General features: G+C 46.2%; 1 protein-coding gene across 3 annotated transcripts in view; it reads left to right on the top strand.

Moving 5' to 3' along the window:
- CCDC141 (coiled-coil domain containing 141) overlaps nt 1-27,308 on the top strand; it is an 808,330-nt gene that overhangs the window by 68,992 nt on the left and 712,030 nt on the right. For all 3 annotated transcript variants that reach the window (XM_078681492.1, XM_078681494.1, XM_078681493.1), the window contains exon 2: nt 2,484-2,606. In XM_078681492.1, the coding sequence (XP_078537618.1) occupies nt 2,484-2,606 (123 nt within the window). The remainder of the gene's footprint in view (nt 1-2,483; nt 2,607-27,308) is intronic.

A 27,308-nucleotide genomic window follows, 5' to 3' on the forward strand; every position in this document is an offset into this window, starting at 1 on the left:
TGTAGAACATTTCTGCTGTTTTAGCTGTATCATTTGAACAGAATCTCCCTCCATCACACACTGGATGAAACCTCTTCTTCCTCATCACTTTCAAAAGGTCAATTCAGCTGCAAGACCCCTGCTGTGGTCTTTGTAAAGGAAGAGCATAGCAGTGCATCCGCGTGGATGCCTCTACACCAGAAATGGCCCCTCTCACTGTTCCTGATGTTCTCATTGCCACTAGTTTGCCTAAAATCTATGAATTCGCCTCTCCATCACTGTGCATATATGAGGCCTTCAGCCATTTTATAAAACTCCACAATCCCGACAAATGAAGGCAGCTGAATGGATGCACATGGAACTGCCCAGAGGGGGTCGCTGAGTCAATTGAATGTGATATATATAATTTAATATAGTTCATGTCAGACCTACTTTGTAAAGAAAAAAAAAGAAAAGTGCAGGTCCCAAAGTTTTTCCTAGGTGCCCATTGATATGGCACCCAAATTAAAGGGCTGTCTGGTCTTGAATCGTCCTCATGCCTTTTTCATCTACCACTTCTTGACGTTTTATTTAATTCCTGCAGGTTCTTTTGTAGGTTTCACCTGTAGAAAAATCTATTGTTTTTAACATAAACTTAAAAGGTCTCTTCTCTTTCCTGACTTCTCATTGGTTTCAACTTACCTTTTTTCTATTTCTACTGGCTGAAACATTCTACTGGCTGAAGAATATTTTCCTGCATTTACCAATGCTTATTCGTAGCCTGCTTCTCATATCAGTTTTCCACCTCCGAAATACTGTTAACATCCGCTTTGCTCTAACTATATTTTCATAAAGTTTTGCCTTTTGCTCTTGCAGCATATGTATATTACAATTTATCACACACAGAGATTAAGTGATTTGCATATAATCACAGGATGTTGTGTGACGCTGCCAACACTAGAACGGGTATCCCGAGCTCTCGAGTCAGCTGCTCTGGCCTCTGTGCCACATGCTCTCCACACCCATGTTATTTGTGAGTGAGTTATTTTCTTCTCCCAGACGATAATTGATGAAAACAGCTCTTTATTGATTACATAGGCAAAACCGATGCATTACCAATGCATGTTATCCTTGCTTTCTCCCTTTGTCACTGTTTTCTTGACTTTCACTTCCTCAGTCTTTCTCTTTTGTCAGCATTTCTTACTTTTGCTCTGGGTCAAACGCTGATGTGGAAAACTATGCTTGTGTCCTCAAAAATCAGTTCCAGTGCACACCATCTGAGAGCAACACAAATTAAGTACTGGAACGTGTGTCTTTTTATTGAAATCAGATCCTTATAGTCTTAAGGCAACTCGGGCCCACTGTTCTACAAGAAACTGGCTATGAGATCATTGTATTGTTCTTTTACACTATCTCCAAGCATACAACTTGTCATCGTCTGGTGTAAGACAGAAGCAGATCTTGCTCCCTCACGTAAATCTGTCCCATTCGATATAATCCCAACGTTATTAATATTTCAGGAGTTTGCTACTTAAGACTCTGGCCACCTTAGGTATCCTATTATGCTGGCAAAATTGCCCATAAATACATGGAACCACTATCTAAATTCCTCAAAATTGCTAAATTTGTCATTTGAAAACTAGTGCCACTATCTATGCATCCTTCTTCTTGAGGCCCCTGTTGCTTATCCGTTAGGTTAGTGCTAACAAAATACCACCATATACATTCTTCCAGAAACCCACTCCAAGTATCATAGCCAGCCTTTCAAATGGTTTCACCCTACAGAAGGACCCCGTGGGGAATTGGGGTCATTGTGTCCAGCCATCGCGCACACACGTTTTTAAACCCTTTTCATCATTGACACCAAGAGGCAACCCGACCCCTCCCCACCCCATTAGAAAATGCTTTGACATGTCATTGAGTCTAGAACATTACATAACATACCTACCTGTGGGGTATTCTTCCTGTTTGTATTTGGGAGTCATGCTGCAGCTCAGCTACTAAACTATAACTCTCAGTTAAGAAGCCATTAACTCCCCCAGTCATAAGAAAATTTGGGTGGTCAGTGTTACGTCCACCCAAAGATGTCCCATACCATATCCCTGACAAACATTGGCATGTTGTATGTATAAAATAGAATATTCTAGGTGATTTAATAAGCAAAGCTGTATTGTAAGATTACATGAAGTGTCACTTTTTTGAAAATACATTGTCAGCTGATGAAACTGCTAATCAGACAACCTAAAGCTTTGTCAAAATAGAAGGTGGATAAACATATGTTTTTGGGTGATATGGCACCTTAGTAGTAATACAGTAGTTTATCAGTATTGTTTAGAATTATACAGCCACACCTATGCTTCTCAACAGCTACCATGAACATCGAATATAAACTCAGAGGGGTGGACTTTCCCCGCTTCCTTTGATCAATTAGAAAAAGTATATCATTTCAATTCTTAGTCACTGATAAGTGTTTGTAAGTACAACATTGCTTGCCCTAACAAAAGGTTTTATATATTTGTTTTCAGAGTGGTAAATTGGTGCAACTTCAGCTCGCTGAATCGGTACCAAATGTACTGGAAATAGGCAGCAGTCAAGATGAGACCAAGAAACTGCTTCAAGATCATGAACTTCTTCTGGTGAAACTGAAGGTAAAGTGGAGCATGGAGAGGGGAGTAATTTAATCATCTGGCAAATACAGCACCCACTTAAACTTCTGTAACTTTGCCAGTTATCTCAAGGCACAATTCACAAAGGGGCTAGTGTGAATGCTGGAAATTTGCTAGTTTGTGATGACTCCAACATTTGTACCAACATTCTTGCAATTCACAAGGAATTCCACGAGTAGTTTTGAAAATCCACAGCAGTCATAAATCTCCAGGAGTACTGACATGTGCAAGTATTTTCATAGGAAGAACTGTAAAAGGAGTAGAAATCTGGAGTCATACATTAAAAAAACATAGCTTTTTTCTGTTTCTGTAAGGGGAAATGTTTTTTTATCTCTGAATAAACCTCTTTCTGTAAAACCCCATAAAAAATAGGAGTGTTTCCACTCCATTTTCACCATAAAAAAACACCAGCGTCTTCCATCTTGAGTTATACATTGGTGTGTATTTCCAAGATGGGAAAGTATTTGCAAATCATTGATGAATGCCCAGAGAAAAATTAGTTTCTGGGCGTTATCTTCTTTTTACAGTTGGACAACCAAGAAACATCCAAAAAGCGGATCAAATCCTAGATTTGCACATGTTTCATCATTTACCTACTGGCAAATCCAATTTGTGAGTCTTAAATTCTGTCATTCACATTATGTGAATCAATAAAAACACTTTACTCTCACAAATGTTTTGCTGTACCCACTAAAGTTGTACTTGGGTATGTAACCATCTTTAAGTATTGGGCTATACATGAAGTAGTAAGTTCTTAATGAAGATCAGAAATGCATGGCTAACAACATTCAGGGTATTGTTAGCAGGCAAATAATGTAGGGTTGCCATTGACAGCAGTGTTTCACATGCTTCAGTAGATCTGCAATCTTATAATGGTTTCGATTCTAAAAGTGGAAAATTGATGGGATGCTGGATGAACTATTATAAACTTCTGTAACTTCCTCATGAGACTGCTCTTCATTTGCACTGCATAGTGTATCTGACTTTCTTGGAGTTCCATTCTAAACTTGATGGTTGTATTTGTAGGTCGATCTTTACTCTTCCGATTTAACTCTACTATGGTTCTGGGGTGCCCCGCTGATAATTTTGGAAATAAATATGTCAAATAGTACTTTTTAAAGGATGTTTTCAACATAGATTTGGTTAAAAGCCATAGACCCTCAATGGGCACACATTAAATGTTCAAGTGCCTTAATAGTGTGTGAACTAAGCCAGAGTTTGCATTTGGGAAAATGTAGCTAAATATTCCAGTTTCGCCACACTTTCCTTAAAATATCTAAAATACTGTAGTTGACAAAAGCATTTCAGAAAATGTAACCTGGCTTATTACTTATCATTTACCACAGCATCCATCTACACTACATTTCACTTCTTTCGGCTTTCCAACCTACTCGGCCTAGCATATTCTCAATCATGTTTTAAGGTGACTGATAATCCTTTGTAGGGGAAGGGTGAAAACTAAAACAATTACACCCTCACAGGTAGCACAGCTTAACTACACTGTTTTAAAGGTTCATAAAGGAGTGCAGTTGCTCTGGTTACGGAGACCTTAAGTGTTTGGAAAGCAGATGAATTACACTAATCTTAGTAATTAGAGTCTCAGACAGTGGTAATGGTAATTGCTCAAATAGTTGTGGTCACGTTCAGTGATAAACTGGTCCAGCAGAGGAAACTTGAGAGTCTGTTGATCCATTGATGCAAGTGAGTCTGCTGCAAGTCCGGACTCGGGGACTGCAAAGGACTAGCTCGGAAGCAAGGTGGAAGCACGCGCAGATTAATGTTGGTATTTTTGGGGCATGGGCATAGCAGTGCAGCATGACCACTCAAGAAGAACACAGTAACGTGCTGTCATGCTGAGCATCACCCGTGACCTGTGGTCTGCCCCGCCCCGCTGAGTGGCTGCTACAGAGCCCACCCAGTGACTGGCTTTAACCATTGAAGAGAAGGCAGAGCTATACATGCAGTGTTGGGCCGACCATTATGTGGCACCTCCCAATGATGACTTGGGATTGCATGGAGGTCATTGAACCCAGATAGACCTGGTGGGTCATGTTTGTGTGGTTGCACGTTGTTAATTGGACTGATTTTGGGGGATTTTTTTCCCCGTTAGGCACCAACCCCATAACCTTTAACTCCATACTTTTAATTCTATACCCTTAACACCTAATCCATAACCATACTCTATACCCTTAACTTCATACCTCTAACCATTAACTCCTAACCAAACCTTTAGCCCTATATAGCTCATAATGGAAAGTGTTATTTCTAGAAATGTCACTTTCAAAGTTTTTAGGTGGTACCATTAATTTAACCTGTGCTATCACATGATAAAACAGTAGAGCTTTATATTCAAGGATGTCCAGTGTCATTATATTCAAACTAGGGGTGGAACACTCATATGGGCGATGCAGCTCTGCATCCTTTTGTCATGGTATCATCTGCCATCTCAGAACTCATGGCACGGAATCATTGGGCAGCTAAGCACTAATAAAGTACGACTTTGCTAGTAAACTCAATGAAGATGTCTCTGTGCACTGTTAGTGCCAAATACTATATTATCCTTTACATTTGCTTAACAAGTTAATTCCTTTTTACTCATATGATTGTGAAAGCCACAGTTGTCAGCTTTCACCCAAATTGTTGACATCCCAATTGTAATTTCTGTTTTTTTGTATTATGATTTTCCTTTAAAAACTCAGGATCTGTGAAAAATTATTCTTTGCAGCCATGTTGCCCGAAACACTGATTGCACACCCATTTCCTCCTGTGAGTGAAGAAGGGGATGAGTATACTTTCCCTATCAGACAAACACTTGTTATATCTGTCGGTGGAACAGAAGGTCTGTGAATATTTTCCCCATAATATTGAAAGAACAATTGAGTAAAGAAAACAGCTGGGGTGAAATGCAGAACCTAGGTGGGTGAAGCGGTGCCTCTGACTGAGGTAGACACTGTTTTTTCCTCGCATTTACATCTACGATCCTTCTGGGGGCTTAATTACGGAATTATTGTGAAGCTGTGTTTTTAAAACAACCTTGTGCCAGTAACTGTATTTTTAAACTTATTACGTTGTGTTGTATTTTAAATCGCCGTAACTTACTGCCTACTGCCACCTGACCCCGGTCCGTCATGGCTTGTGCCACTTGAACGGAGGGTCGATCTCAGGCACTTCAGTCCACTTCCGGTGGGACCACCGGAAGTGTAGTTTAGCGCACTAGCCTCCCACGGCTCAAACCCCATTTAGAGCCGAGCAGGGAGCGGACGCGCGCAGCGGTGCCTCTGACTGAGGTAGACACTGTTTTTTCCTCGCATTTACATCTACGATCCTTCTGGGGGCTTAATTACGGAATTATTGTGAAGCTGTGTTTTTAAAACAACCTTTTGCCAGTAACTGTATTTTTAAACTTATTACGTTGTGTTGTATTTTAAATCGCCGTAACTTACTGCCTACTGCCACCTGACCCCGGTCCGTCATGGCTTGTGCCACTTGAACGGAGGGTCGATCTCAGGCACTTCAGTCCACTTCCGGTGGGACCACCGGAAGTGTAGTTTAGCGCACTAGCCTCCCACGGCTCAAACCCCATTTAGAGCCGAGCAGGGAGCGGATGCGCGCAGCGGCGCGCCGGGGGCGCGCCGAAGGCAAGCCCGTCTGCGCCCGTCCGCGCCTGACCGTCGCCAGGCCCCCAGGATTCTGGTCCTTTTTAATCTGGTATTGCCTTTATTATTCTGATCCTGATTTTGGTAACTATGTCCCTATTTAGGTACTCAAGTAGGCAACTAAGAGATTTGAATAATATACAACTCAAACCTACTGATACCCTAATAGCCAATCTAGCTAGCTGTCCACAAATTGCGAGGGTCAGATATTCCACTGACCGGACAGAGACTCCTTCCTTTTCCGATTCCCGTCTCCATGGCACTGATGAATCTGCTAATATACTTAAGGCCATATATTTCAATGCCCGTTCAATTCCCAAACATGTTGTTGAAATTTGGGCCTTATTTGACTCAGAAGCCCCTGACATATGTTTTATAACTGAGACCTGGCTACACGAGCATACCACCCCCGACCTACATATTGCCTTTCCCTCAGAATATAAATTAATTCACCTTGACAGGAAAGAAACTAAAGGAGGGGGACTACTGATCGTCATTAAAAATAACCTGACCAGGGGCGTGGCCAAGATGGCGCCGGAGTAGGACGCTTCTTTGAGCCTCTCCGACGCCGTCCCAACAAAGCACCTGAAAGCTGGGTCTACGCAGTGCTGTCCGACGCCAGACGGACAGCGGAGGTCACCGACGCCTGGAGGAGCAGTCCGGTGTTGGTGGAGGAGCGGAGCAGGGATTGCGGCGCTCGCCGACACGGAGTTGGACTGCAGCCTGTGGAGCGTGGTTAAGGGGCCGGTCTCGAGCTGGGAGGTGCCAGGCGCGAAGACGAGGCGACCCGCGTTGGCGTTCCTGCTGCGGCCTGTGGTCCTGCCGAGGGGCGGAGGACGCGTCTTGCCGTGGGGTCTCCCATAAACACACAGGGAGAGGCCCGGCGGCGCTGGCCCACCGGAGCGGAGGAGAACGGAGGGCAGCGCTCAAGGTCCCGCTGGAGGCAGCTGACGGAGCGGCGGATCGGAAGAGCCGGCAAGACGGCGGTGAGCTGCTCCCCCCCCATCCAGACCATAGAGAGTGCCGGCGCTGTGGGGGAGAAGACAGCAGGGGCTCTGGGGGCTCAGGACTAACGCTTGGGGGCCGCCTTGGCAGGAGCCGGCCTGGAGCACGGGAGGAGGCGGGCCCCATTCGGACTCTACCGCGACCTCTGCCTGGGGCGGTCGCTGAGCCTCGTTCATCTGCCTGCATCTCTGGGACAAGCTGCGGAAGCCCATAGGGGACTTTGGTTCCGTTAGCGGGGGGGCCCCTGCACAGCTATCTGAGCGGCCCGAACGGCCTGGTTGCACGTCTACCTCACCTCTACGTGCGAGGCTGATCGGCGGTATTGAGCCGCCATTTTGACTGCGCCATCTCGGGCGGCTGGGCCCTGCTTGCTTCTGTGGCCTGGGCTGCTGTCAGGTGGGCTTTGCGATTCCAGTGAGCCCCCCTGTGAACTTAGGGCCGGAGGAGGTAGCCCCCCCCCGCCCTCTACACCCCGGGGGGGGGGGGGGGTTGAGCCACGCCGACTGCCAATGCGGGCCCTGCTTACGCCCCCCAACTGAGCCCCCCAACTGGGCACCCTGTGCGGAGGAGAAGCCTGATCGCGTACAACAGCAGGGGACCCACGATGTCTAACGCATTGCGAAGGGGGAAGCCGGGGAAGGATGGTGCCTCCAAGTCTTCGCAGCAGCCGGCCTCACCAGGAGCCAGTAGCTCGTCGAAACAATCGGACGATGAGACGCCCGCCACGAAGGCATTCATGACTGAGCTCTTTGCTTCCATTAAGGAGGATATCTCCGAACTCCGTTCGCAATTAGCCTCCGACCTTCGGGAGGTGCGGCGGGATGTCGATGGGATCGGTGAGAGAGTGGCGACATTGGAAGACCACGATTTGAGTATGGCGAGCGATGTGCATCAATTGCAACAAGATGTTATCCGCCTCACTGAGCAAAATCTGGATCTGCAGTCCCACGCAGAGGACCTGGAGAACCGGTCCCGAAGGAATAACATTCGTATCAAGGTGGTGCCGTGGGAGGGAGAGGCAGGAGACCTACGTGGGTACGTTCAGGCCTTGGTCATGCAGATTCTGGATGAGGAGGATGTTACAGAAATAAGGATGGACAGAGTGCACAGAGTGGGGTTGCCCAGGAGAGGGGGGGGACCGCCTCCGGATATCCTCGTCTGTGTGCATGACTTTCAGGTTAAGGAGTGTATTTTGCGGAAGGCTAGAAGCATATCCACCTTGCAATTTAGGGACCATCGTCCACAGCTATACCAGGACCTGGCGGCATCAACGCTCCAGAAACTGAGAGAGTTCCGACCTGTGACCGCCTTCCTACGGAACCGCAACATCTCCTACTCCTGGGGTCATCCCTTCCGCATCATATTTCGCTGGCAGAATAGGCTGGTCCAGATCAGATCCCTGCAAGCGGCAAAGGATCTTCTGGATCTTGAGGACATCGCGCCGACTCAGGTGACCCACAACTCGTCACCGCGGAGACGACGCCGCTCCTCTTCCTGGCATCAAGTTGGTTCCTCCCCGGAGCGGAGACGGCCGGACCGCACATCCAGGGAGCAGGAGAGGGGAGATGCGGTGGCATCGGTGGCCTCCGCCACCATGGCTGATTCCCAGGAGAGCTCTGGAGCGGCTTGACCCACGTTTCGCTGACTGTCGTCGGAGGGGCTCAGGCCCTGAGGTTCTGGGGGATCGATTGTACTTTTAGAGAAGACACCCCGAACCGTGACCTGGGGGTCACTGGGTGGACCCCCTTGCCCCAGTATCAATCCAAGAGGGCCTGACGAACTACGGTCTGTTGGACTGATGACTATCCGACTCAGGTTTAGTACTAGTTCTTTTGTTGGGGGGGAGGGGGTGGGGGGGTTCTGGATTTGGGGGGCTTGTGCTCTTAGATGTGACGTTCTGGGCTGTTTTCTATTGGTTTCCGGTTCGAAGGGGGGGGCTGAGGGTGGGGGAGGGAGGGGAACCTGGGGGGGGGGGGGAGTGCAGGGGAGTGTGCTGGCGGCGACATGTATGATGTGGGGCATGTATGGTGGTGTTGGGGGGGGGTATCGGGGGAGTGCGTGGAACAAAAAGTGGGATTGTTAGCGTTATTGGAGGCTGCCGATCATTGTGCTTGTACTTGGGGAGGAGGGAAGGATCGTCTTACCAGGCTACATTGGTGGGTGGGCTCGTCTACATGGGGGGGGGCCTGGAATGCCTACTGACAGCTTTGATCTTATGGTTCCACTATGCCTGTTAGTATAGGGTCCTGGAATGTTAAGGGCTTGAATTCGCCGCAGAAGCGTCAGAAAGTATGGAAGTATTTGAATGACCACCAGTTGGATATCGTAGGGCTACAAGAAACACATTTGGCACGCAAAGATGAGCTGCGCCTCCGACATAGGGCGTATCCCCTTATATACAGGGCATCTGCCTCTTCAAAACATAGGGGGGTGGCACTCATGTTCCGTGCTGCCTTGCACTTCCAACCTATTGACGTGAGCGGTGATAGGGAGGGCCGTTGGCTGATGGTGAAGGGCATGGTCCTGGGACGGCTGAGTACGTTTGTGGTAACTTACCTGCCCAATGCGGGCCAAAATCAGTTTTTACAAAATTTGTTGCAGAGAGTGGGTGACTTTGCTGAAGGCCACTTGTTCCTCCTAGGGGACTTCAACCTGGTGTGGGATAAGGATGTAGATAGCTCTGGGTCTCGTAGAACTGACACGGGGGTGTTTTCGGCTCCCTCGCAGCAGCTGGTGGGGGAACTGGGGTTGGTTGATGGCTGGCGCTTTTTCCACCCTACTACACGAGACTACACTTTTTTTTCACATGTACATCACTCCTACTCCCGTTTAGATCACATTTTCATTAGCCAGGCCCACCATTCTTCCACTTTCGGTGTCTGACCACAGTTTGCTGGTTCTTAGCCTTCGTTGGTCGTCGCCCGGCGGCGGACAACGGAAATGGTATTTCCCGGCCTCGGTGCTGCGGGATGACGCCTCTATTAAGGCATTGCGGAAGGCCATTAGGGAGTTTTTTGACCTCAACCCCGTAGCCGACACCTCGGTATCCATTACATGGGACGCCTTTAAAGCGTCTATCAGGGGCGCGTGCCTGGGTCTCAATGCTAACCTCAACAGGTTACGGCGTAAGGACCGTGAAGAATTGGAATCCGAATTGGCGAGCCTCGAGCGGGCGCATAAGCTCAAATCCTCGAGGGTGACCCTTCGTCCCCTGACCGCGGTTCGGGGGAAATTGAGGGCCCACTATAACAATAGGGCCGAACTGACGCTGTTGAGGCTGGGAAGGCAATCCTACTCTGGTGGGAACAAGGTAGGGAGGCATCTGGCGCGGCAGTTGAGGGATAGGCGGGAACGTGAGTACATCGGGGTATTCGGGATACTACGGGTGAGGAGCAGCACAGGGACGAGGCGAAGGCGGCCGTCTTCGGACGCTTTTATGCGGACCTCTACACGGGGGACAGCCTACAGGTAGATGCACAGAAGGAGTATCTGTGGCGCTTGCCCCTTCCCCAAGTATCCGCAGAATGGAACGAGCGGTTGGGAGGCCCGATTGTCTGGGACGAGGTACTAGAGGCTATCAAGCAGTTAAAACTACACAAGGCCCCCGGGCCGGACGGCTATACTGCCGCTTTTTATAAAACATACGCCCTTGACGTGTGCGACTTTTTGGTATCCCTCTTCAATGACATGGCGGAGTCTGGTTCCTCTCCTGGCTCATTGGCGGAGGCGGTGATTACGGTTTTGCCGAAGCCGGGGAAGGACCCTACCTAGTGTGCGTCTTATCGCCCCATAGCACTCCTCAACATCGATGCCAAGCTGTACTCGGCCATCCTAGCACGTCGGTTACAAGATCTGATGCCGGCGATAATTCAGCCTGACCAGTCTGGATTTATCAAGGGGCGTCAAACCCACGATAATACACGCAGGGTGGTACACCTGATAGAAAAAGCTAACCGGTTCCACATACCGGCGGTCCTGGTCGGGTTGGATGCCGAAAAGGCGTTCGATCGTGTGGACTGGGGCTTCTTGTTTCATACGATGGTAGCCTTCGGCTTCTCGGAGAGGTTTATCACCATGGTGAGGGCTAATTTTTCCAATCCTCGGTCCCGCGTAACTGTGAATGGTCACATGTCGGCGTTTTTCCCGCACTCTAGAGGCACTCGACAGGGTTGCCCTCTGTCACCTCTCCTGTTCGCGCTAAGCATTGAACCTTTGGCTATAGCGGTACGGGAGCAGGAGGGGATTCGGGGCATTCCGTTCACAGGAGAGCAGCATAAAATCACGCTCTTTGCGGACGATATTCTCTTATCCGTAGCGGATCCAGAGGGCTCTTTGCCTTGCATCGCAGAGACCCTGCGGCGATATGAGGAGGTAGCTGGTTTCAAGGTGAACTATAGCAAATCATATATCTTGAACCTTACTCTATCGCGTTCTGAGATAGACCGCTTGCGTCCGCTGACGCCTCTGGCTTGGGCCGATACCTCCATTGTATATCTGGGGGTCCATTTGACTCCGACTGTGGGCAAACTATTCGCGGCTAACTTTCCACCCATGCTGGCGAAACTTCGAGCGGAGATGGAGAGATGGAAACCTAAGTTCCTGTCATGGCTGGGTAGGATCCACGCTGTGAAGATGGTTCTCCTTCCTAAATTCTTGTATTTATTTCAGGCCTTGCCCATACCTTTAGACAGTGACTACTTTCGGCGTCTTAAGACGCAGATTCTGCGTTTTGTGTGGCAAGGGGGCCGAGCGCGTTTTTCTTTTTCAGTATTGCGCCGGCCGAAAGCAGAGGGTGGAGTGGGACTGCCTGACTTACAGCTGTATTATAAAGCGGCGCAATTGAGGGTCCTGGTGGAGTGGTCGCAACAAATGTCTGAAAAACACTGGCTACACATGGACCGGAGTGTGGCGGGCAGGTCGATATGGGACCTGGCCTGGAAGCCGAAGAAGGATCGGCCCCTGAACGCCTATGCTAGCACGCCCACGGGTACCACGCTCAAGGTGTGGGATACTCTAGCAACGGATGAGCGCTGGACTACGTTCCCATCACCGTTCACGCCTGTGCATTTTAATCCGGCTTTCCCACCGGCGTCTCAAGAGGGAGCCTTTGATGTTTGGAGAGAGGGTGGCTGTAGGGCTTTGACCCATCTGTTTCATGGTCGGGATCCACTTACATTTGCTAACTGTATGAGGGATTATGGGGTACCCCTGTCAGACCACTATCGCCATGTACAATTGCTCCATTGGGCTATGTCGCCTGGGGTACTAGAAGCAGCTACGAGACCTCCGTCGCCCTTCGAGGGCTTTATACTGCGGACATCGGCCATGAAAGGCGTCATCTCTTTCTTATATCAACTTTTGCTTAAATCGGCGGTATCGCCTAGGCCACGCTACATGGAGCATTGGGAAGAAATGATAGGGAGAGATATCTCCGACAGTGAGTGGTCGGCCTTATGGCGCGATCTGACAACGTTCAATCACTCGCTCCATCTCAGGGAAGCCCACCTTAAGACTCTTATGCAATGGTACTTATGCCCTACCAGGCTTCATCGCTTCTATCCGGATACCTCCGATAGATGTTGGAGGGGATGTGGGCTCCTAGGGGACTTCCAGCATATCTGGTGGGACTGCCCAGTAATTCGCCCATATTGGGCAGAAATCCTCTCACACATCAGGGATATTCTTCGATATCCTATTGAGGACTCTATGGCCTCGGTGTTACTGGGTCTACGCGATCCCGGTCTTGAACATCAGACACGAGCAGATAGGAAAATCTTGTGGCTGTGTGTTGGAGCTGCCAAGATTACATTGGCTGCTGCGTGGAAAAAGAAGGAAGCACCGGCAATATCATTGTGGCATGCTCGACTTTGGAAACTCCTTAGCATGGAGAGAATGGCGGACATCTTCCTCGACAATTTTAAAAACTTCCAGTTTCAGTGGGGCCCTCTGGTCGCATTCCTCTCTAAAGGCCTGCCATCCGCTGTATGTCCGTCTTCTCTACGGTCCCTGCACTTGTTTCAAGTTTGATACTGTTGATGGGATGAGTGTTGGTATGAATGGAGTCGCCGCCAGAGGGGGAGGGAGGGGGGGTGGTGGGGGGGAGTTTCTTGTTTATGGGTTACTGAGGTACTTATTAACAAGGCCGGAGCCTATGCAGTTATGGAATGCGGAACTGCGCCTGCCTGAACTTTCTAACGCTCGTCCATATAGCTGGACGCATGGTCCTGATCGATGACTCCTGAGACACTCTTCTGGGTTCCATTATGCTGATGATACCTTGTGATGCTTTATTGCGCCCTTGTGGGCTCTGTATGGTACCTTGGTAACCTGTTTGTGTTATCTTGTTTCCTCAAACTACAAATAAAAATTTTACAAAAAAAAAAATAACCTGACCATGCTCTATTTGGAAGGCTTTATAACTAGCCATCTAGAAATCATTATATTCCAGATCGAAGACAAATTAAACAATATCTGGAAAGGAGCCCTAATATATCGCCCTCCTGGCACGAAAGGAGATTTTTCAAATCTTTTGCTTAAAACTATTGCGCCTCACGTCCTTGCATCAGATAAATTTTTTGTAGTATGGGACTTCAACCATCATGCTGACATACTAACTGATTTAGACACAGGAAAACTGATGTCCAGCATGAGCACTATAGGACTAGATCAGAAGATTATGGGCCCCACACACCAAGCTGGCCACACACTAGATCTTCTTTTCACTAACTCCTCGGACCTGGAAGTAGCCCCTCCCATTCCACTACTCTGGACTGACCACTATATGGTGCATTTCTCCTTTCCAATGGTTTAAACAAAAATAGCACCAGTAAATGGTTTAAGGTTGCAGAGATCAATGAAAAAGATCACTCTACCCCTCTTTCATAAAAAATTTCAGTTCCCGCCGCACACTCCCTCTTCAAGTGCTAGTACTATAGCAACGCAATTTGATCTAGCACTAGAAACAGCATTGAATAAAATCGCTCCTATGAGCAGAATTAAACATAAAATTAGAACGGCGCCTTGGTTCACAGAGGAACTAAGAACTGTACAATTAGAATGTAGAACCGCAGAAAAGAAATGGCGGAGGAGTAAAGACCAGAAAGATAGGAAAACATTTAAACTTCTGCACTCTAGCTACATGCTGAAAATAAAACTAAGGAAAAGAGCATTCCTTACGGAGCGAATAGATAGAGCCCAAAATTCCTCCAAGGAACTCTTCCAAATAGTGAAGGAATTTACCGCCCCCAGTGCTGCGTTAGAAATCCCTAATTCCTTGGAATGGACAAATGCAGTGTCTCAGTTCTTTGAAGATAAAATTACCACTATTCATCTCTCCTTTCTCGATCATCACGGCCAACCACAGCTGATTGCTCCGGTCACACCTTATCTAGATTCCCCCTTCGTCTTGGAGGAGTTCATTAAATGTGACCATGAGATGGTGTTGTCAGCCGGTTAAAAAATTAAGTCAGGGACCCCTACAGATCTCATCCCCCCTAAACTTTTCTCTATTCTTGCACCGGTGCTGGTTGGACATCTTACAGACCTTTTTAATAAGTCTTTTACAGATGCTGATTTTCCGGCAATATGGAAAGCCGCTAAAGTCAGGCCTATTTTGAAAAAACCCACAGCTGACCCCAACATCCTGATAAACTATAGGCCCATATCCCTGCTCCCATACTTTGGGAAAATGCTTGAGTCACTCGTGAACAAGCAGCTTGTGAACCACCTTGAAAGCCATGGACTTTTGGATCCTTCGCAATCCGGTTTTAGGACACAGTATAGTACTGAAACCGCATTGATTGAAGTGGTCGACAACGTCAGACTGGCACTGGATAAGCGCCAATCAGCCATCCTCGTGCTGCTGGATTTATCGGCAGCATTTGACACCATCTCCCACCGTATTCTAATTCATCGGCTGTGGGAGATTGGTGTCAGAGGAAATGCCCTGAACTGGTTTGTTAGTTATCTATCTAACCGTACTACGATGGTCCAAATTGGCGAATATAGTGCACATGAAAGACCTGTCAAAATGGGCGTTCCTCAGGGCTCTATATTGAGCCCAACGCTCTTTAATATCTATATGACCCCCTTGGCCAATATTATCAGAGATTATGGTTTTGATGTTCTGTCGTATGCCGATGAAACGCAGATTCTTGTCACGCTAGATTCTGACCATAATGAAACCAAACAACGTTTCAAAAACTGGCTGGTACAAGTTGAAGAGTGGATGACCATCAATCACCTTCAACTAAATGGCAGTAAGTCAGAGATTATGCTCTTCGGCAAAGCGGCGGAACATTGGACAGATGACTGGTGGCCAACTAAGTTGGGCACATGCCCAGTGCCAAAGGATCACACCCGCAATTTGGGCTTCTTGTTAGATAACAAACTGTCCATGAATAGCCATATAAACAGCATAGTTGGCACCTGTTTTGGACTAATGCGGAGCCTGAGAAAAATCTTTAAGTGGATCCCCATTCAGGCCCGCAAACCCTTGGTCCAAGGCCTTATAATAGGCAGAATGGATTACGGGAATGCTCTTCTGCTCTCTATAAATGAATACCATCTGAAGAAGCTCCAGGTTCTCCAGAACACAGCAGCCCGGCTGGTTCTTAACCTCCAGAGAAAAACATCTTCCACTGCCTGCTTAAAGAGCCTACACTGGTTGCCAGTAAAAAAGCGTATCCTTTTCAAAACACTATTGGGCCGATTATGATGGCGGACGGACCAGAGTCCGTCCGCCACCATAGAGTAGGAGGGACCGTCCGCAGGGGCAGAGGCGGTCCTTCCATACAGATAAGAATGTGACCGCCAGGGTGGCGGTCACATCCTCTATGTTTAACATTGCGGCGGATGCAGCTTCAAGCTGCACCCGCCGCAATGTTAAAAATGCATGCACGGCATTTGCGTGCACAAAGCGGCAGGCACCGCGCGGTTCACGCAAATGCAGGGGGGTACCATAGGTACCCCCCATGTGCACCCCCCCTTCACCGAGGGGGCCCGCAACGGGCCCCCGAAGTGAAGGTCCGTATGCTTTTCCACGGCGGAAAAGGCGCCGTGGAAAAGCATACTTTTTACTCCATCCTAATATGGCTGGCGGTGTCTGATAGACACCGCCAGCCATGTTAATGCTTTTCCGGAATGCGACCGCGGCGGATAAGCGGCGGGCAGATCCTAAGACCCACCAGCCATCCTAATTTGGCGGTGGGTCTTGCCAGCATCCGCGGCGGTTTTCCCGCATCCTCCGGGCCGGCGGTGGCTTCCGCCGGCCCGGAGGATGCGGGAAATCCGCCATCCTAATGACCCCCTATGTCTGGTACATAGACAATTGTATGGAAAGGGTCCTAAATACTGGTCCAAAAATCTCAGATGGTATCAGCCATCAAGAAATCTCAGGTCCAAGAATGAATTTCTATTAATACCTCTGAGAGTACGTACCTCCAGAAATGGTGGCCGAGCATTCTCATATCTGGCCCCAGCCGCATGGAACAAAATTCCGCTCCATCTCCGTAACTCCCCTGACCATGGTCGTTTTCGCAAAGGATTAAAGACCTGGTTATTTGCAAATTAATACTGTTTTCTGATGTCAGAGTCTGCCGCAGGCGCCATGAGACTTCCTGGAAGTGATTTGTGCGCCATATAAATATCCATGACTTGACTTGACTTGAAACTTTTAAGATTTAAAAGAGAAAGCCCTGTAACAGTAGTTAAACTGTTATCAATGAAGGCAGAGTTTCGAATCCTAGTCTTGGCGCCTTACTGAGGGGATAGGGACTGCCACTTTCTGGACCATCTCGCAAGAGTCCCGATTTTGAAAAATGTGTGCTGTTGATGACTACCAGCAACCAAAGGCACAAATTAAGTACTGTAGCTACTAATCTTATTCCTCCACCTGGCTAAGTGTGAATTGAAAGGTAGGCCCAGCTTTCTTTGACCTCACTACAGCTGTATTTAGATGTGTGCTGGCTGAACCGCCATGTGCATCGACAGACTGTTTACAGTTGAGTAACTGGCGCACGTCCTTCAACTTGGCGGACTCTGTTGTTGGCTAACAGTACTCTATCCGTCAAGCCGGCGGGTTTGCGCCGAGCCCATTTAGATTTCCCCGTTGTGCTGGTGTTGTTCTAGCAACGGTTTCCTGATGGAGTGAGTCCCTGGTGTAGTGGAGACTGGTAATTATGACTTTTATAATATGTCACTACACATATAGGTTGTGTGTGGTTCAAAAATATATGTATGCAATGTGTAATGCCCCTTTTTGTACACATAGCATAGCACACATACAACATACACCATGCACACCCTATTGAATGTACACCCATATGCACCATAAAATAAAGGTTTCAATACAGGTGTGTTAATTTTACAATGATAAGTTGTAAAATGAACACTAATGCATTAAAAATAAGAATAAAATTGCATGTAATGGCAATGTAAAAATACACAAGGCTAAAGGAAATGTTAACACATGGTTCACAGTAAGACGTAAAAACTTTCTTTTGATCCTGGCGACAACGGAGTTTATTAGCGTTGTGGTCAAGTTCTAGCAGAAAGGATGGACCTGGACAATGGGTCCAAGACAGAAATAGAAATAAAAGGTACTTTTTACCTATGTTCCTTGGATCTGCCAACTCTCTCACAGTTGTCCCAACAGAAATGCGCATTGTGATTAGGCTGGCGGTAATCCTGGTTAGACTCCCTCCGACAGCTGCTTTTGCCTATGGTGCCATCGACGTGGGATGGAAATCCTGGCAGAGTTGGCGGCAATGCCAAAATCAAAATTGAGCAGGCAGAACACCAAGTCAGTGGGCATTGAAACCATTAAAAAGTTGATGGCGGGAACAGATCCACCAAGATCTAAATCAGGCCTTAGACTGCAGAGCCACCTCCCAGGTTAGAGAGTATGGAGATTCGGACAGCACACACACAGCACACACGTGACAGCAGTTTTCCAAGCAGTACTGACAATGTCATAAAAAGTTTAGATGATGGATATCCTCCACGTGTGTCATGAAATGACAGCCATAGCATCCTTACCACTGCACCATAAGAGTCTATGACATACACCAGGAAAAAGCATGCGCACCCTAATGTGCACAACAGGGAAAGGAACCAATAATGGACAAACAGATTTGGCTACCATAGGGTTGTACACAGGTTTGACTCTGAACTTTCCACAACAATAGGGAAAGTCAACATTCCTCTGCAAACTACTCTTACAGATAGTTACCCTGCAAATGCCATAGAATGGAAGCAGCCGAAGTGATTCTGTATCTGGACCCTGGGGCACAACCAAGGATTGTACTTACATACATGAGACAAGCCCTTATGGGTCCAGCTGGAGAGACAGTGGAGATACTTAAGAAAATAACGGTATCACTCTGTCACAATTAAAGCAATTAAGACGACACATATTATAAGATAGAGGCTAGAGTGCGTATTACATTCTAGAATTTAGTAACCAACCCCTGTACAAAAGAATACAGATAGACACAGCTGGGGACAACATAGTAGACACTTCAAGCTCAAAAGGAGCACAAAGCGAGCAGCAAAGAAAAAACTGCTGTGCGTGAACAAGCACTGATTAAAAAAACAGGAATGTGAGGATAGGACTAACTAAACAAGAGGCCAATACTAGAGCAAGGAAAAACTGGAGTATAAACAGGGCAAGACAACCACAAGGATTCTATGAGGTGAAGCAAGCAAGAGGTTGGAACGTCAAGGAAACTCGAGACTGAAAGGAGAAACACAAAGAAGAGCACTTGAAGAATCAGTTAAAAACATGACACCAGCTCAAATACAAGAGCTACAATAGAAACCAAATTAATAAGCAAAGGGAAATGTTAGCTAAAGCAGAAGGACCAAACCAGGAACAAATTAGAAAGGAAGCAGCCCAGAGACAAAATGCTTGGAAAATCTGCAGAAAGCTGCAAGGAACAGGACACAGACTCTGGCAGACCCAATACAGGAACTGGTCAAGAAAACAGGCAACAAGAGTTCTGGTGCACAGAGGTTTAAGCATCAATGCACTAACAAAGAGCTTCAGGCTATGGCAGCTTATAAGCAAATCCAGGCAGCAGCAATGCCTGGATCAAGTCACATGATTAGGCGGCACAAGACTTGTCACGGATGTGTGCAATTCTCATCTCTCACAAGCCCTGGTAGAGAGAATCCACCGCTAAGGAATAGCAGGACTAGTTGATAGAGCGCACAGGTCACCCGACTACAATTTTTACCATATGCACATTGGGGCCCATAAATTTCAAATTACCTTATTTATAAATCGGGTAACCTACACTCTACTATCAGTAACCCAGTTAATTCCTACCTATTTCCTATGTACCCAACTTACCAATCCTCGTCACAGGTACCTATGATCACAATGGATCAAAGAGCTAGCTCGAAAGATAGGCAGTCACTAAAATACAATAACATTTATAATAATAGCACTCACATAATAACCAGAGACTCAGGAAGTTTGAAAACCTTTATCTATTCTTCTTCAATTGATGAAAGTAAAAGATTTACAGCAAGTAAACTATCGATAACCAAAATCATGAAAAGCGTATATCAATGTAAGAAGAAAATAAAGCCAACCATTTAGAAGTCTAAAAGGAGGGTAAGAACAGGGAACATACTATAATGAACTCACAGAATCTTTATTTAGAAAAGTGTTTCTAAAGGACGGGAAGATAAGGAGCATGCTAGAATGTCACAGTTTATTGTTTCCTACAGAATGGGTAAGAAAGGGGAACATAAAACAATAATGATGTAACCTGACTTTACCATGTAACTATAAGATGTGTAAGAAATTTGGAACACGCTAATAATTCAGAATGACCACTTTAGTACCATTAAAGGGAGGGTAAAGAGAAGGAACATCTATTTATTCAGAGACAGTTCTTTAGTATCCAACTATAAGGTAGGGGAAAAATGGAACATGCTAATAAAGGCACTTTCACGACTTCAGTATTTTGTCACAAGGGAAGGGGAAAAGAAAGGAACATATGCGATTATAACCTTTAGCAAGATTTCAGTAAAGGGTACAGAAAAGGACGCAAATGTGTTTCCCTCACAGATTTATATTTATCTAGAACGGTGTCGAGACCAACCCTGGCCACGGGTCAGTTAAGGACAGGAGAAACCCCAAGGGAAACAATTGCCAGTAGGCCAGCAGGTGCCGTATAGAAACCAGGACAGGAAAGCCAGATTTGGATCGGAGTCGGACCACCAAAGTTGAGACCAGCACCCGCAGTTCAGTTGCAACGCCTGCGCTACCACCTCCCTGCAGCTATCAGTCAGAACCCCGATTGGGTTATCGAATTTCCCCAGCAAAGTGCTTCGCCAGCACTTAAGGTTCTCAAAACCCCGATTGGGTCTGTGAGTCTGTCTGACAGAGTGCTCCGCAGCACCTCTGTTTCTCCCTATCAGCTACTGAGTGCATTGGGTCAGTGACAGGTCAGCTATTCGGACAAATCGGACAAATTCTCTAGCTAACCTAGGCTAGTTATACTGTTTTCAGGTCAGTGTTCCACCCCCCCCAAATATTGCAAGTGTAAGGATCCCCAATTTCGATTGGGCAAAAGAAAGGACAAGTCATCACACCACCTAGGATTTGACTTTCTCAAGCTCATAATTTGCATTTTCCAAGACCGCCCCTCGAACTTCAGGTTCTCAAGATGTACAACAATACATGTTCTTTTCCACAAATACAATGTATACGACTAGAGTTCGTAAGGTTAGGTTCCTATGAGCATCTTCTCAGTCAGTCAGCTCCTTGGCAGTATTTCAAAGGTCATCTGCTTCGGGAGACTCGCAGATCTCGCGCAGACTCAGTTTCAATCAAGATGGAGTACAGCAAGGGAAGGCAAGCCACATTTCGCAATGTACCATAAAAATAGAAAAGAACAGTTTTAGAACACAGAAAAAATGAATGCACTGTATACCATGAATCCCTACATTACTCCCATTATTTCATATTAACTATAGCCTTAATGATTAATGCAGAATGAACAGTATAACAAAAGCAGTGATGCAAGCTTCAGGCATGTGAGGACACAAAGCAGCCATCTTAGTTCTACTGCGCAAGTGCAAAGAGTTTCCCACCAGAACTGCGAGTACGTCACGTCACATGGGTATGACCGACGCATGCGCAGAAGAAATTCCTGCGTAGCAGCAGCCATCTTTAGTAACAAGCGTATTAGGATTAGTAAACACATAGGCAAGCGTCTCTTGGACACCCAAAATGTCAGAATAAGGGGTAAATTGATAAGACAAACAAGTTGATTAATATTTTTAGGGTTATTTGAGGTTCATGAATACAAGCAAGGTGCTTTACGTGCGAATCCTTGCTCCATCATAGTCCCATTTAAAGCAATCAATAGTGGATGCTGGGTGAATGTGTGGTATGGAATCTGTAGTCCATAGAAGCAAACCTATGTTTTCCACTGTGTCCAAGATTGAAATGATACGCAGGAAGACATCTTACAGGGACATTGCATGAGTTCTAGTGTGATTCCTGGGCTGCAGTTGGTCCATGTACAGAACGCCCAGAGGTGGAACGATAGAATCATACCAGACACAAAACACCCCTGTCTAAAAAGAAGCACTGCCCTATGCGTTAAAGGCTTGGCTTGCATTTTGAAAAGCGTAAAGTGCCTACCTATCAGTGTACTTAACTGCTATAATCCTCTGAAGAACAACAAGCAAAGCATATATGCTAGGAGCTGCAATACTAACAGAACTGAAGATTGGCAGACTACCCTGGTGCCTAGTGCAAAATTATTTAAAAATGTATTTCGAAAGATTTATTAATTTTACACGTCTGTGGTGTCCCTTCATTTGACTGGCTCCCCAGTATAGGTTTATGAATGTCCAATGTATAGTCAATTTGACTGCTCAAATACATGTTTATTTTCACAGTCATATGTGCAGGTAATCAGACACCTAATCAAAGTTAGAATAATTACAATCAGATTCATGAATCCTAAAGTAAAATGGTTTCATCTTTAAAGATTTCAGCACACGGCTGTTCTCGTCCAAACAGGGACGGGTCATGTTTCTCTGTGCAGTTAAGGACCCTTTTAATGAGAAGCTTTTGGCTGAGGTTCGCAATTAGAGAGTTGGCTCTGTAAAAAAAACACTCCACTTAAAATACCTCTGTCAGAAGCATTTAACCTTCACACAGATTCTTTTTAAAAATAAAACATATTTCCCCTTTACAGACAGCTGTTGACATGTTACAAATTTCTTAAAGTGAACCAAGATACCTTTAGACTCGCTTGCCCTCTCCACACCACACGGTCCAAATAGCAATCGTGCTAAAACGCTATCAACATTGACTACTGGCATAAAGAAGGCACAGCGGTGCTCCCTGCACATAAATAAGCAGCTGTGGCTTTGTTCCAATCTAACATGGATTCCTGGTTGAGTGGCATATCTTGACATCTCTCTTGAATCAAGATACACTTGGGATGTGTCACACGTTGATAACGTCTGTGGTAGGATTCCACACCTGGATAGGGGTTAGCAGAAATACTGGGGTTGTCGGCATAAAAATCTCCAAAGCACGTCGACTACAAAGAGCTCAGCATGAACTCAATCCAAAATAGAACTATGAGGAAACGCTGGCGTGTTTGTCCAGGATACCACTTCAATTCATCTGAAAAATCCATGCTGTATATAAGTTCCTTTCCAGGCTTTAGTTCCAAAACCTGGTTAGTCACTGCTCTGACGTTCGAGCAGAAGACGAGACTGCGATGCTGGTGCTTAGGAGGTTGCTGATCTGAAGCCTTTCTCAGGTCTCCACTGATCCAAAACCTGCGAATTGGGGATTCATATTCTGCTGCTCAGTTGCTTCTCTCAGATCACAATAAGCATAAAAGAGGTGTGGAGTGTCAATTGCTGCCTCTTCTCTCAGCGTGGGCCAGCCAGAACCCACCTGACGGGGGATGTCAAGTTGAGCCACTGAGCGTCTCTCACAAAGCCTCCGTGTGGTACTGATGGTGGCAGGACACTGGCACTGCATTTTTTAAATAATATGTAAGAGGACAAGAGACACCGGGGATGGTTTGGGAGATTGGCAGGAACATAGATACCATTTTTTAAAGCCTTGGGGCGGGGACAGGGAGAGTGTTTTCAAGGGTGTTGTAGAAGAACGCCAGGTATATTTGAAAGAGGACACTAACGATGGTGCTGGGAGTGGGTGTGGTTGACATACCACATGGAACATTGAGTTTTTAAAGTGCCGATCGGGATGGTGGTGCGGCTGGAGGAGATGAAGCCATGCAGTGCATGGCTTGGTTATGACTCCGCTTCCCCAGGGCATTGGATCCATAGGATCAGATGGACAGGGAAAGACGATGTGCGAGTGGCCACACATGACATACAATTATAGCTGGGCACCTGCCAATAACTGGGAGATGTTCAACGACGAGTTGTAAGTGCATCCTGGGTCAAGCTTCTCTTTCATGTTTTAATAAATGTCACAGGAGCCAATCGGTGGAAAAATACCAGTTACTGCCATCTACCCTGCAATAATTCTATAATTACCCTGTTACTGCGAGCATCCTATTTGTGATGTAGTATCCCATTTACTAGGAAGAACGCCTTAGAACAATACTCTTTTTTACTCACTAGTATTACTAGTGCTGCTTTTAGGTCTGCTATTACCTTTACAACACCTATTAGTGCTACAGTTACTACTTTTCCGAGTAGTTTTACCATATGTAATGCAACTTGCTAATGTTATTTCTACTCCTGCAGACAAAGTCATGGTGTTGACTAAAAGGTAATAAAAAGAAACATCAATGGGAATTAGGAAACATGTCAGTAGAACAATTTGTCCAAGGATATCATTTATGCCGGACTAAAATCAACAATGTATCATAAGTTTAGAGGAAGGAAATAGCATTCATATATTATATAGTTCGTTTCTTCCGAAGCACTTTAAAGAGATGAAAAATATACACTACAAAAATGCCTCCTGTCCTACCACATGGTGTTGAATGTTTTACAAGAAATTATACAGGAAACTCTTGTAATAAGACCGCACACCGGATACGATTTCCAGTTTTTTATTGACAAGATAACAACTCTCGACATGGTGCTGCCTCTGCCAGGCAGCAAGCAACTGCCGACGAACAAAACGCCACAATGATTCAGCCGTAAATAGAACCGGAACCCTCAGGACACCCGTGAGGTTGATGTCCCTCGAACCCCGCAAATACAGTGCAATACATACCCTTCCATTGCATTTACAGAAGCGATATTGTAGCCCACTGCAACTAAAATAAGAACAGCAAGTCATGTAACATGGTAAACAGTGCACTACAAATAAACATACATTGAAATTACATTTCATGACAAAAGTAAAATATATGTTGCTAAGAATAAAATGCTTGCACAGTAGAAACAGGAAGAAAGCTCACTGTTGAGAGTGAAAATAAAACTACACCGGCCTAGCCCGGGCCACACACAGCCGTCACTGAACAAATTCTTGCAGGCAGGCAGGCTGTATTCTTGGCCTAGGAATTCTACTGACCCCACATCAACACTTTCGCCAACGCCAGACTTAACACACAGTCGGGCACCATCAACGCTCTCAGAGCAACAGCCGCGCTCCACACTATTACCACCACATTCACCGCAGCTTCATCCTTCATGAGCATAACACCACTGCAACCTTTGCCGTTATCACTCTAACAAACACACTCTTGACCACTATACTTGGCCACTCTTCGCAAGTTCCAACGTTCACCATTGGACTGCACCACATACCACCTGTGAACCTCCTTCATCTCAAAAGGACCACGAAAACTACGAAACCCCCTTTTCCCTCTACCAGATTTTATTTTTACCCAATCACCAGAAACAATCCTCAGACGTGCAATGCGATCCTGAAGGACTCCATTAGATACTGCACTCTTTCCTTCAATCAAATCTCACATCCAGGAAGGGCAAAGTTTGGATTCGGGTTTCCTCCCCCTCATCATGCCACAGGAAAGTTCACCAGTGGCAGAATTTTCTGTAGTACGATAAGCCCAAACTAAATCAGAGATCATAATCTCCACATCCAATCGATTAGCCTCTGCCGTCTGGAAAGCCCCCTTTATCATGTGGGTCGCTGTTTCCACAATTTTGTTTGCACAGGGATCGTACAAAGCTGTGCATGAATGTCTCACCCCACATGACAGCAAAAATAATTTTATCTCACCAGAAGACAGCTGAGTTCTATTGTCGGTGATGAGTACCACCAGGAAACCTTCCTCTCCGAACACCTCACATAAAGCTCCAATGGTAGAACAATAGTAATTTCAAGTAAGAATTTGACTACAAGCCTCCTGGAAAGAACGACTACAATGACCATGGCAAATCTTTTGCTTCTACCAGACTAGACATGAGGCCAATAAAGTTCAAACACACACAATGGCCTGAAATACCCGGATCACTGATACTGCCACATTCAAAATTGGCACCCAGCTTCAACCTCTTTACACTCTCCTAGCATTCGGTGAACCTTTCCAACCATTCCAAGATTTCACTATCTATGGCTGGCCACCAAAAATTCTTCCTAAGATCTTTCTTAGTGGCAGTCTGCCCCAATTTCCTCTCATGTGCTATGTCTTACACTCTGTTATGTAAATCAGTAGGGGGTACAGTCCTGTCTCGTCACATCACCATTCCCCCCAACTCGGAAAGCTCATCAAGAACTTTGCTGTAAGGTTCCAAAGGCAGTCTACTCTCCCTCCTCCCTCTGTTCCTTTTCATATGCATCACTTCCACTAGTAAAGTATTGTTCTTCAATGCATTAGCCCACTCAAGTTCACTCACCACACCATTACACCAACTGACAACATCCTTCACACTTGTGACAGCTTCTTGTCGCTTTCGACAATTCACTGCCTTTCCATTCACTTGTTTCCAGTCTAGTGACAATCACGAAAAGCAACTCAATACTGTCATCATATTCTTGTAAACGTGAGGCTGGCCTCATCAGTCTAGCTGACCCTTTCCCTAGACCGCCTGGAAGCAACATTTTCAGCAGTGGTTTGTGATTAGAACACAGAGCGACATTGCCACCCCCAGGGCCGTATCAACCATTAGGCAAGACTAGGCGGCCGCCTAAGGCGGCAAAAGGGGGGGGGGGGCTAAAGAAGGAGGGGGCAAAAGGAGGAGGGTGGCAAAAAACATGAGTTTGTGCTGACCCTATCCTACATTTCACAAGGCTGGTTCATTTGTAACCAACCACGCATGTAGCCGGAGCTCGGTAGAGAAAGTGCTTCTGAAAAACATAACGTAGGGCGACACAGGGTGCAGGCACCAAAACGCTGCACGGTCGTTTGTGTGCCTTTTATTTGATAGAGTTGTTGTGTTTTTTCGTACAAGGACTGTCAATAAGGTGTTTATGTATATAAACGAACCGAGATGCCTTTCGAACCGCTGAAAACGAATCTATCTAAAGGACGAAACTTATTTAGCTATGGGCAAAAAATGAAGTTTTCTCTTTTATATCGGCAGAGAATAAGAACTGTACTAAAAGTTATGTGCTCATGAGCGAGAAAAGAGACAAGGTTTGATAACTGTTGAAAGTCCAATTTAGATGTACCTTCTGATTTTCCGAGTAGTATGGTTATGTGGATATACTTATTGCTGTTTTGTTGTGTACAATTTCAAAAAGGGGGTGGTGATGGACAGAGTATCTGAGTTAATCAGAACACTCCTACCCAGTCAACAGATCAGGGCTTGATCCATCACCGTTTTTTAGCTCACTGCACCATCCCAGTTCAGAACCTGGCTATATGCAAATTAGTTTGTCCCTGGCCCACTGCATCATGGGAACAGGGCAGACCAAACTACCAAGCCAATTCTTCACTGGAAAGGAAACAAGCTTCCGGGGACCGGTTTCTGGCATTACAGCCGTCTTCGGCCCGGCTTGCTTGAATCCTGATGGTGCAGTGAGCAAGGGACTCATGTCTGAGCATACCCTTCCACACTTGTGGTGGTCAAAATAATTTCAAAAAGG

The sequence above is a fragment of the Lissotriton helveticus genome, chromosome 3_1 (genome assembly GCF_964261635.1).
Source record: "Lissotriton helveticus chromosome 3_1, aLisHel1.1, whole genome shotgun sequence".
Taxonomy (NCBI): domain Eukaryota; kingdom Metazoa; phylum Chordata; class Amphibia; order Caudata; family Salamandridae; genus Lissotriton; species Lissotriton helveticus.